The sequence below is a fragment of the Anarrhichthys ocellatus genome, unplaced genomic scaffold, assembly GCF_004355925.1.
Source record: "Anarrhichthys ocellatus isolate YVR2014 unplaced genomic scaffold, GSC_Weel_1.0 scaffold10, whole genome shotgun sequence".
Taxonomy (NCBI): Eukaryota; Metazoa; Chordata; class Actinopteri; order Perciformes; family Anarhichadidae; genus Anarrhichthys; species Anarrhichthys ocellatus.
The window spans coordinates 9,348,804-9,359,815 of NW_022280040.1; the positions used below are offsets into that span (position 1 = coordinate 9,348,804).

The 11,012-nt window shown below is 41.4% G+C and overlaps 1 protein-coding gene across 1 annotated transcript in view; it reads right to left on the reverse strand.

Moving 5' to 3' along the window:
* The window catches only part of LOC116385011 (collagen alpha-1(XVIII) chain-like), a 50,803-nt gene extending 47,709 nt beyond the window's left edge, over positions 1–3,094 (reverse strand). The window contains exons 1-2 of the mRNA XM_031850164.1: positions 2,971–3,094; positions 2,800–2,879 (exon numbers count right to left, since the gene is read on the reverse strand). Coding sequence (XP_031706024.1) covers positions 2,800–2,879; positions 2,971–2,981 — 91 coding nt within the window. The 5' untranslated portion in view covers positions 2,982–3,094. The remainder of the gene's footprint in view (positions 1–2,799; positions 2,880–2,970) is intronic.
* Positions 3,095–11,012: the final 7,918 nt, after the last annotated feature.

Here is an 11,012-nt window from a genome sequence, read left to right on the forward strand (position 1 = left end):
TTGTTTACTTCTCAATGTTTTCTCAAACATCTTGATAAGATATTCCACTGCAGTGAGATCATACATTTGTTCCTCAATTTATCTGTGCACATACCAATTGATTACTTGTTTCATTCATTTGTTTACCTCATTAAATGTGTTTCATATGTATTTTTAAGTCTTTCAACACTTTATATTGAACACAATTCAATCCATAAGGTTAAACATTGTCTAAAAAAGTATTGCGCATATCATACAAGAGACATTTGAAATCGTGGATCACATTTTTCAATAACCAAATCTTGTTGTAAATGCTGCTGAAACTGTGTCCGCTCCGGTCGCCCGGCTAAAGAATGTGCCTCAGGAACCCCGTGGTGTTCAAACACCGGCAGGGACTGTGGTCTAAGAAGAGTCCTGGTTTGGCGTCACCTAAAAACCATCAAAATCTACGGGTGTTTGATTCATCAAGCCAGCTGGCGTTAGCCTGCTTAGTCTGTAGCTTAGCTTTAGTCCTTAGCATGTGTGCTAGCTATCCATCTAGCTAGTCGGCTAGTTTCAGTGAGCCAATCCAGTCGATCGGGAGAGAACCAGACTGACCCCTGAACCAAGCCGGTCAGTAATCAGGTCAATAATAATGGGTTTAATCAACCAATATATGTGGTGCCGACTAGCGAGGGCACATCCCTATATGATGCATTTGTTCATTCACACACATTTTTGCACGTGGCTTTATCTTTCTTGCACTCATTCATTCATGTACTAAATTATTTAACTTTCAACATGTTTATCGCTTAGTCACAGATGCAGCTGGGCGATATGTCAAAGCGATATGTCAAAGCCATAATGTTAAAGCCACTGCTAAGTTCTCATTCTTCGGAGGCAGGCCGCTGAATTAGCAAAAGATAAAACAACATAAATCGATTCGCTGTGTGTGTTTCACACGACCAAACAATGCAGATGTGTACTCTTGTCTCTCACCTCACTAGCAGACAAAGCTGAAAGAAGCAGCATGCACTGTTTCCCACTGAGGAAACAGATTATATCTGTCGTAGTCCAACAATCGAGCACAGAAATGTTAATGTTGCCACGGCGACAGCTCTGTTTTTCGAGAATATTTACAGCTGGAAATATTTGTCCCTGGTGCTCTCTCTCTCTCTGGCAAGTGAGCCGGCATGCGTTCGCGCACACACACACACACACACACACACACACACACACAATTCCTTTTTTTTCCCACTCTTGAAAAAGTGAATCATGGCAGAGGATTATGAATATGGCAAAAGCACAAACAGCCTGACAGTGGAGCCTCTAGCTCTGCAGGATCTACAGTAGAGGAAAAGAGGACCATGAAATCACACTTTAAAAGCCTTTCTTTAGTCTTTAGACACATCTGTTGTCAAGTTGTGCTGTGCTGCAAACATCCAAAACTTATTTTGAGTCAAAACTCACTCCAACAAGATCATATTCCACTTGGTCTCATAATTAGGGACGGGGTTTTTTATTGCAAAGCGGTAGCAGTTTTTGAGCCAAAGTGGTGTTTGATTTAAAATGTCAGACTCGGAAAATTAACCTCCGTGGGGCCACGTTAGCTAAAGAGACCCCGTAATTATTTGACCGGGCCTTGACAATGCTGCTTTTGTGACATGGAGGTCCTTGTGGTAATCATAGGTCAAGATACACACACACACACGTAGCTGCAAATGCCAATCTGGATTCCAGCACACTGACGACAGCAGTGATCGCAAATTGGCCTGCGTCAAGGATGAAAAGTAATAAAATGAAGCTCTCAGACATAACTGACAATGACCTTCATCTCTGACAAGCACTTTCCAACACACACACATTTACATTCTGCTACTGATTGCAGAGCCTGTCAGTCAACGTGCACGTTGGGAGGCCTGTTTCCAATTGCAATGGAAAAAGAAACTCTGCGGTGCTTTCGGGCACTAATTGTGAACATGTTGACGGGTCCTGATTGATCCGTTCATGCTGGAGAAAATCTAGATTTAAGCTGTGACAACAGTCAGTGAAGACTGTGGGGGCCTGAGAAACATACCAGTCGAGATAGAATTGAAACCATCACACGGAACACAGCACAGGAGCCTGCAGGTATCTCCCTTATGGGCTCTGGTGTCATTGGGTTCATTTAAAAACAATGGTTCCCAAAGGTTTGGGGAACGCCATGTTTATACTTCCAGTATACAGTTTAATATAGAGTGACTTTGGACACATTCCAATCCAACATTAAGCATCCCATGGGACACACTGATCTTATCAAATGTGGGGGTCTTAAAGCCAATATGCCTTTGAAAACGCAAACGTAAAACCCCGAAAGACATTCCCTGGCCTCTGCTATATGGACACTTTAATTATCATCGACATGTGCGTAAAGAGACTAAAAATGATAATGCTTTAAATGTGTGTCTGTGCGAGGCGTAAATATTGAATTAATAGAGAACTTTGCTTGCCTTTCTGAATATTTTGTAAGCTACAACATCACTATTTCAACAGAACTATGACATTCATTATTTAAGTTCACAGTGTCACCTCAATATTCATATGATCTCCCAACAACACAGTGCACCAATGTTGTTTAATTTAGCTTTTTTAATAATCTTTCTTAAAGTAATATCATCCTGTACCTAAATATAAAACCATCTGTTTCCAGGACCAGAGAGCAACAGTTTCACCAGTTTCATATCCAGCAGATCAAAACTCATGAGCCAGCAGAAAGTTCAGCAACAGCAGAAGAAGAAGAAGAAGAAGAAAAAAAGAAAAAACACATGATCCAGCAATAACAGACAAACAGAGTGCACATACCGTCCAACAGCTGAGCAGAGGAGGGATGGCAGCAGAACCGGAGCGCGAGTAGAAATAATCCAAAGAACCAGAGGGGAATGCTGTATAAAGACAAAAGTAAAGAGTTGGAAAACTGACCAGATGTCGATATAAAACAACTTCTCTGTAGAAAACACAGTGCCTTTCATTTACCGTGAAGTCATCTTCAGTGATGTTAAGCTTAGATCCAAACTAAAGTTGTCCTGTTTATGTGTGGTAGCCCTGGTAAGAGAGAGAGAGATGGAGCTCACTCTGCCACTCTCCCTCACTCACTCCAAACTAAAAGCCTCGCACTCTCCTCCTCTTCCTCCTCCTCCTCTCTCTTGCTCTCTCTCTCTCTCTCTCTCTGGTTCCCAGTCAAACAAAGGCAGCTTCAGTGAGTCGGACTTGAGGGGCCCTCGCAAAGCTGAAATCCGACTCCTTGTGTCTCTCTACGGACCGCCACTTTTCTAATCCAGCCCACCCTTCAGACATCACAACTCCAAATACAAATTAACACACTCCAGTTAAGTCCTCCTCCCCCTGCTCCCCCTTCTCCTCCTGCTCCTCCCCACTGGTGTGGTTTCTCTCCCTTTCCCTGTGCTTTAATGCACTTTTCTAGCGTGGCCTTGACTTACGAGAGGAGATGCCTCAGGAGCTGCAGCCTCGACTTCAAAACTTTTGCCTAAAGTAGTGAAGACAAGAAGTTATAATTGGATCAGAGTAAATATTAAAACAGCTAAAACAAAAGCTAATCGTATCACTGGCATTACATGAATGTGTTTGTAACAGTGTCTCACTACTAAATGCCAATTCCACTTTATTTTCCACAAAATGCCCAAATGTATCGGAAGTAAAATCATCAAAAAACTGCATTCAATCAATTAAAACATGGTATTTTCTCAGGGGTTGTCAAATATTGCATGAGTTCAAGTCATGGTGGATAAATAGGGTATCCAAGGCATTGTTCCTTCCCCCAAGCAGGTCCCCCAGCTCCTTTTGGAGGGATCTTAAGGCATTCCAGGCAAAATTGGAAATGTCTTTCCCTAAGTCTCCCAGTTGGACATGGGCAGGGGGCCAGGGGGCATCCGGTAGGCAACCTGATCAGATTCCCAAACATCTCAAATGGAGCAACGCCTCTACTCTAAACTCCTAACGCTTTCCCTGAAGATGATCCCTTGCACCCTGTGAAGGAAACTCTTTTTGGCTTACTCAGTGACATCATTCTTTTAGTCACTTACTATTAAAATTCATGACCATAAGAGAGGGCTGGTCCACAGAAAATGGGAAGCCTTGCCTTCATGCTGACTTTACCAATCCACCTGTTGATCTCAAACTACATTTTAACAACAAACAGAACAACATCATCCGCAAAGAGATGTAAACCCGAGGCTCGCAAAATCAACACTTCTCAGCTGCTTCCTTGAAAATAAATGTATAAATGTACAGTCAGGATTAAAAGCTCGGTGAAGTTACACATCTCTGCTGGTGACGATGCCATCAGTGATTCCTCTGCCACAATGTCTCGACTCAAGTGCATAATGCACTGGTGCCAAACGGAATCTGCCTACAACAAACAAAGATAAACATCCACCAGTCTAGCTGCAGGAGCCAGTGTGGTAGAGGGGGGGGGGGGACTGATAAAGATGTGTTCAGACCTTGATTGTGACAGCTCAGACAGATAAGAGCCTTCACGGGCCAGTGAGCGATGCCGTTAGTGAGGGGGCATCAGTGATAAGCTCATCCTCACTTCACTGACCTCGCGCGGAGTGACCAGCTCTGTTGTGAGGCGAAATTCCTCGTTGCAATGTTGCAACAACTTGCATTTGTTTCAAGTCTGTTATATATTTAGCTATTGAGCCTTCTTCATATTCAAAGGCATCCCAGGTCAGACATTTGTCTGACACACCCTCATTTTCTCAGCCTAAATACTGAGTCGGAATATAAAAAGGAAAACATTGTTTCCCACCCACCTTGACAGTCATGTTGGAAAAGGCACTGTTGTGTATCCATTTAAATGATTTATTGCTTTTGAAATAGTTGGCCCTCACCACACATTAGTGGTGCCAAAGTGCAAAATGAACTCCAACTTTCTTAAGAACCGTCTTTGTTCATACCAGAATTACATCTTTAATCACAAAGACTCAGGTCTTGGTGACTGGTGCGTAGAGAAACCTTTTTTTACCATTTACAGCAAATGGAGATTTTTAAATTCGTCCACATACTGACATGCTGAAATCATCAGCTTAAACTACAACATTTTAGTCTCAACTCATATTGCCAGACAGCTGTTGTGGGGGTTTTTGAAGGTTTTTTTTGTGTCTTTTTATAAACATCTTGTCTGGTGTGTGTCAGGTTTAATACCAGGAAAATATTTTCAGGGGCTCCTCCTTCAAAAAGGGTGTGGTAAAAGTGGAGTTTGTCATTTTTAACCTTTGGTCTTATTATATATCAGAATTAGAATAAGGTTTATTGCAAAGCAGGTTTTCACTTATAAGGAATTTCCCTCCGTGTTTAGCGTATACAACAGACATAATAAATCAAATTTAGGCAAAGTACTGCCAAATTAAAGAACATAAATAGAAAATAGAAAAATGCAATATTAATATGAAAAAATACCATAAAAACTTCCAACAAATATGTACAGAAGGAGCTGTTACACAAGCATTAAGTGCTTCTTGTAATAATCTGCCTGGTTTAGTTGGAAGTCATTATAACCCAACATGGACGAAAATGCTTCACAGATTACTCACCGTCTCTGAGTCAGGGCAGATGATGGAGGTCTGTTTAGACAAAGAAATAAGCTTTGAACTCAGATATTCACACATAAGAGTCAGTGTTTGTGTTTCTGTCTACATTCATACTTTAAAAACACAGCTGGCAGGTGGAGGCCTATTTTGGTTTGATGGATGTTGCCTCCTAAACTAATATTTGTCTGTGTTTTCAATTACGGCATTATATGAGATGTAGTTTTTTTTGCTCCATACAACAAAGAAATCACACTTAAAACACTGACATCCTTCTATATCCATACATTTTTCACACTTTCAAGTCTTGAAAACTCCAATCTCTGTTGTGAACACCAAACCATCCATCCAGGTCATAAGAACGTCCCACTTCCTGCATTGGACCAACAAGTAATTACATTCCCTCAAAGTATATTTGCCTGTTACAAAGTAGTTGTATATAAACTGGACGTTGCCACGTCACAACTGAAACAAAAAGCGATGAATCAGCAGATTACAAATATGTGTGGAAATCTAACTTCTTCAATGGTTGTTTAATTCACAAATTTGTGGTTTGCCAAGATTGCTCTACACCCCCTCTCAACCCACACTTTTAGGTGAGTGATCTGAGGTCTCCATAGCAGTCTGTGTATTTGGTGGTAAACAAAGTTGAAAGTCCACTCTTTGTGATGAGGGAGACAAGGAGACAAAGAGTAACAGACTGGTGTTTCTATGCAAAGAAAACAGTAACAGAGAGGATGGAGGGGGGGGAGTGATTTCAGCCTGTGGGTGGCCACAGATTAAAAAGGGGTGCAAGTCCGGGGTCCTGCTGGTATGACTCAGTAAGATACCAGATCGTCATCGCTCTGTAGCCGACAGTTGTGAGAAAGCAGGCTGATCTGCGCCAGCTGACTTCAAAACGCACCAATGAACAAAAAGAAAACACATCTGCTTGCAGCGTCTGGCTTTGAGTCTGAGAGGGGGTATTTTCTTTTTGGGAAATTCCATGTTGTGAACCTAAGCCGTTTGTGGTTGTAATAGACTGCAGTGCTGCCGAAAGACATTCAGAAATGTAGTGGAAGATAAGAGCTGAATTCAATACATTTCATTGTAAAGAAAATAAATTGTGAGATGTAAATAAACTGTTATTCTCACATTTAGCATCTGCATTTATCCCTGCCCAGTTTCAGGAGCAGTGGACAGCTACTATACAGAGCCTGGGGAGCATTTGGGGGTTTAGTTCCTTGCTCAACGGCACCTTGGTGGCCAGGAGGCGATCCGGCAATTCTTCAGCTAGTGCAGGGACTTGAACCGGCGACTCTAAGGTACCCAAGACAAGTCCCTACTGACAGAGCTACAGCTACAATAACAGATTTAATTAAAACCATACTGTGGTGATATTGGATATCAAGTCTTGTCGAATAAAGCAGATGGAGCCTGGTAGCGCTGATAAATGTAGACTAGAGTGAGGAAGCAGGAAAGGGGAACCAAGGAGTCAACTTCATGCTAGATAAGCAGCGTTTTCCGCTGCTCATATTTTAAATATTTCTTATCAGAGGCCAGGATTCCTCGCAGCACCTCTGACCCACTGTAGGTGTCTATTAAGCCTCAGGCAACAGTGATGAACGCTGTGTGAGGAGAATGAACACCGGGGAGCTGCTGAGCAGATTGGGTTTCAATGAAGTGGGTTTACGTGTACATTAATTCACAGCTAGTCTAGTAGTCTGACTGACGGTTGACTGGCTAAACATCACGTGTTGGTCACCACCTCACTTTTTCATCCTTACATTTTTCGTGTTATCATGGCCTTTTCTTTGGTTTTCATCTTTGTGTTGCAGCCTTTTTCAATCTTGAAGCTTTTTGAAAAATATCGTGGCCTCTTTGTGTTTTTTAGAACCCTCAGCTTCCTCTCTTTTTCTTTGCTTTTCATTTTCGCTCCCTTCACACGTTCCCTGTGACTGACACAAGCGCCCCAGGCCTCAGGTTTGGGAGGTATATAGGGTATGCAGCATTATTAGGCTTCTTCACAAAGCTGGGGGAGTGTCGTGGGTTCAGAGGTCTCTGAGGAGGGGGGGGGATTGATGGTAGAGCTGCAGTATGTGGTTGTGTGTGTCCCAGGTCACGCAGAAGATAGCAAGTGCTTCTGGTGTTTTTTTAAGCTGAAATTCAAATGCAATGTTAACAAAGGAGGTAGCCCAACTACTGAAAACAAACTAGGGCTCCACCATTCAGTCCCAGAGTGATTGGCAGGGACATGAGCTACAAGGTTAAGCTGCTTTTTTTAAAGTGAAAGATGAGGATTTAGACCTCCAGGGTCTAAATCTATTGACTGCGGCAAAATAGAGCCATATATTCATTATTAACGGGTTAAGAAAAGAAGGTTTTCTACACCATGCATGCACAGACAAATGAAATAAAATGTGCTGCACACATGAGTTTATCTCATAAAGTATGGAATTTTCTTCGAGTCACGCCTCACACAGTTTTCTCTACATGCAGACTATCAGGCGTTGCTCCATTTTCACATGATTATGTTAATCTCCAAAACTGGAGTTGTGCTGTTTCTCCTGACACGGAGTGACACGGTCCAGCTCAAACAAACTACTCCGATTAGGCTACACACGTATATCTCAAGTTCTTCAAAGCACGACACCCGCGTGTGATTGTGGAAGTTGTCACATCGTGACATTCTGTGTTTTCCAGAATATAATTACAGCCAAAATTCCACACAAAAAACACAAAACGGTAGGGCTTTAAAATATGCATAGCTCTACTTTAATGTGTCCTTCCCGCTCTCGTTGTTTTATAGGAACATGGCTGTGCTTACAGGTGTTTAAGACTCCGTCACAGAGAACGTGCCAAGCAGTGACAAATGCCAGTGTTGTCAAGTTGCATTTAAATTCCCATTTATCTTTAGATTTACTGCTCCAGAGTGGATGTCATTAATGTCTCCAGGTGTAATCGTCCTTATAGGAGTTCCTGGCTCCAAATACAGAACTGTAAAATGCCAAAAGCTGGACTTCCGAACAGGCTGGCCTTGACTCTGCTCACTGACTCTGTATATAGGATCAATTGCGTGTTTGAGGGACCAGTCTGCAGTCTGCATGGTAATTATCATGTTAAATTGTCATTCTGTGTTTGTGCTTTGCTCAGCATTTAAAGAGTAAATGTAAGCACTGAGTGTAATGGAACGTCAGTCAGGGGAGGATACGGGAGCAGCCAGATATTGTTCATTCATTCAGTGTTTGGCTGTGCAGCTGCAGCTAGGTGGGGGAAAAAAGGTGGAAAAATAAGTCCTAAACGTGATGGGTGTTGCATTTTGAGGTAGGATTGTAACATGTATACCGTTTACTGTTTGTCATGTAGATTATACACATTTAATGGGAACAGAAATCATTCTTAATAAAAAAAAATTCTAAAAGAAAGACTAGTTTGTGAATCAAAAAGTAATTAAAAAAAATATTTTAGAATCCACAATGTACTTGTATTACGTCTATGACTCATTTTGTACTTTTTAAAAGATGCCTGGCATTAAAGCCAAGTTTCAGTTCCCAGTTTCCTTCCCCATACTTTATACTGGATAATGTTATTTATGCCTGGTTCATGCAGGGCTCAATACTTTTTAACATATAAATAAAAAGGGAGAGCAAACAGCAAAATGTGCCGCCAAAAATAAATACAGTGAGAGTGACAGTTAGAGACAAAGGTACAGCCAATTAAGTTGTTTGACTGTGTGGTGGAAAGTTTGACTAACTCGTCAACGTCACAAACAAATGATTCGACTGACATAGTGCATAGTGCCTTGATACTCAAAAAATAAGGTTTGTTAGTTTGTGCAACTAAAAGCTGATGTCTGGTTGACAGTTGAGCCCTGTCATCCTAAAAAACATCCACGTCATTGCTGAAAATGTCATTTTCTGTGCAGAGTTTAAAATTCAAAGTGGCACACGCTGTCCTTTTCTTCACCTCCTCTGCCTGTACTTGTGTGGAAAGTTAGGTAACTCGGACGTTATGCACGCTGCATCACTGGGCTGCTAAAAACTAAAGATTAATTTCTTTATATTTTATGCACATGCTTTTTTTCAGTGGATTTATCCCTAGTCTATAAAGGCTTTGGACAACTTGAAGTTAGTTGTGCACCAGTAGACAAATGAAACATAATCATAGAAAATGGATCAAGGTAAATACTGTATAAGGAAAACAGCATTCTTCTGTCTCTGTTCAGGTTATTGGTGCAAGCTGGGCGTACCTGAGTGTTTTGGCTGGGTAGCTAATGTATCAACGCACAATCCTACTCTTTACCACTAATGCTCACTTTACTAGATAAATACTATGAAAAACATGGAACTGGATCCTCTGTAAAATAACCAGTCCCCACTAGAACAGCTACAAAATTCAGAATTGCCCTCCAATATGGCTGCCAGATGACAGCCTGCCTACAGAGAGATTGATTAAATTTACTAAAATACAGTATACAAACAGCCTCATACAACACCAATTAGTGTGTTATGTAAATCCAAGAGTGCATGTACGTGTATACATATTCATGAGTGTGTATATGCACTGTGTGCTGCAACCGTTCCTTCCACTGATGTTAAAGAAAACACGGCGGGTAAACACAGAGACGTGGTCAGGCCTTGTGCCATGAGTCTGCCTCTGCCATATTTCACTCTGTGGACAGCAGAATATGTTCACTGGGGTTTCTCACTTTTTTTTTTCTCATAAAGCAAACACCGTTGAAACATTTTTGTCCATCATCACCTTCCAGGGTCAAGAAGTTTGTTGAAAACCACATTTTTTGTGAATTAAACTGTATGTTTATGTTACATTCAGCATTTCTCTCTCCTCTGTTCCACTTACTTTCTTTTCAAGGACTTTCTTTTTTACAAATGAAACAAACTGGACATGTCTTGTATACATCTTAAGCTCTACTTCACCCTTTGCTGCGAGTATATTTCTAAATCCGCACATGCTCGTTAACAAGTTTGGGCTGCAATCAAAGAGTTTATTCTAAATTACAGAGCATGTTCTAACGCCCAAAAAACTGTAAAGACACAAGAGTCCATTGTAATAATTTAAACTGATGAATCAAGAGAAATGAGCTATAAAGTTTATATTTTGGATGAAAATCCCCCAAAGTTCCTTTCTTGTCTGCTTCGCATCAAAATGCTTCGTGACATGCAGACATGATGAATCGACTACCTACAGTGTTGAGATTACAACAACAACGTGTTATCTCGGGAGAAAAGCCGTCCTTGTACATACAATTTGGAGAATGTTCAGAGCAATTGCTCACTGCTGACGGTTCCAGGTTTGCGAATGTCTCCTGCATATCACTGTTGCACTCATTTAGAGGTCAAATGTTGTCAAGGTAAAGGGATTGTACTCAGGGAACTTTATTTCTCATCTGAATGCGTGAAGGTGGCGTCTCATCCAAATGTCTGGTATTAACATCTGACTCTGGACGATCCCGGCCTCTTCCCCTCATGT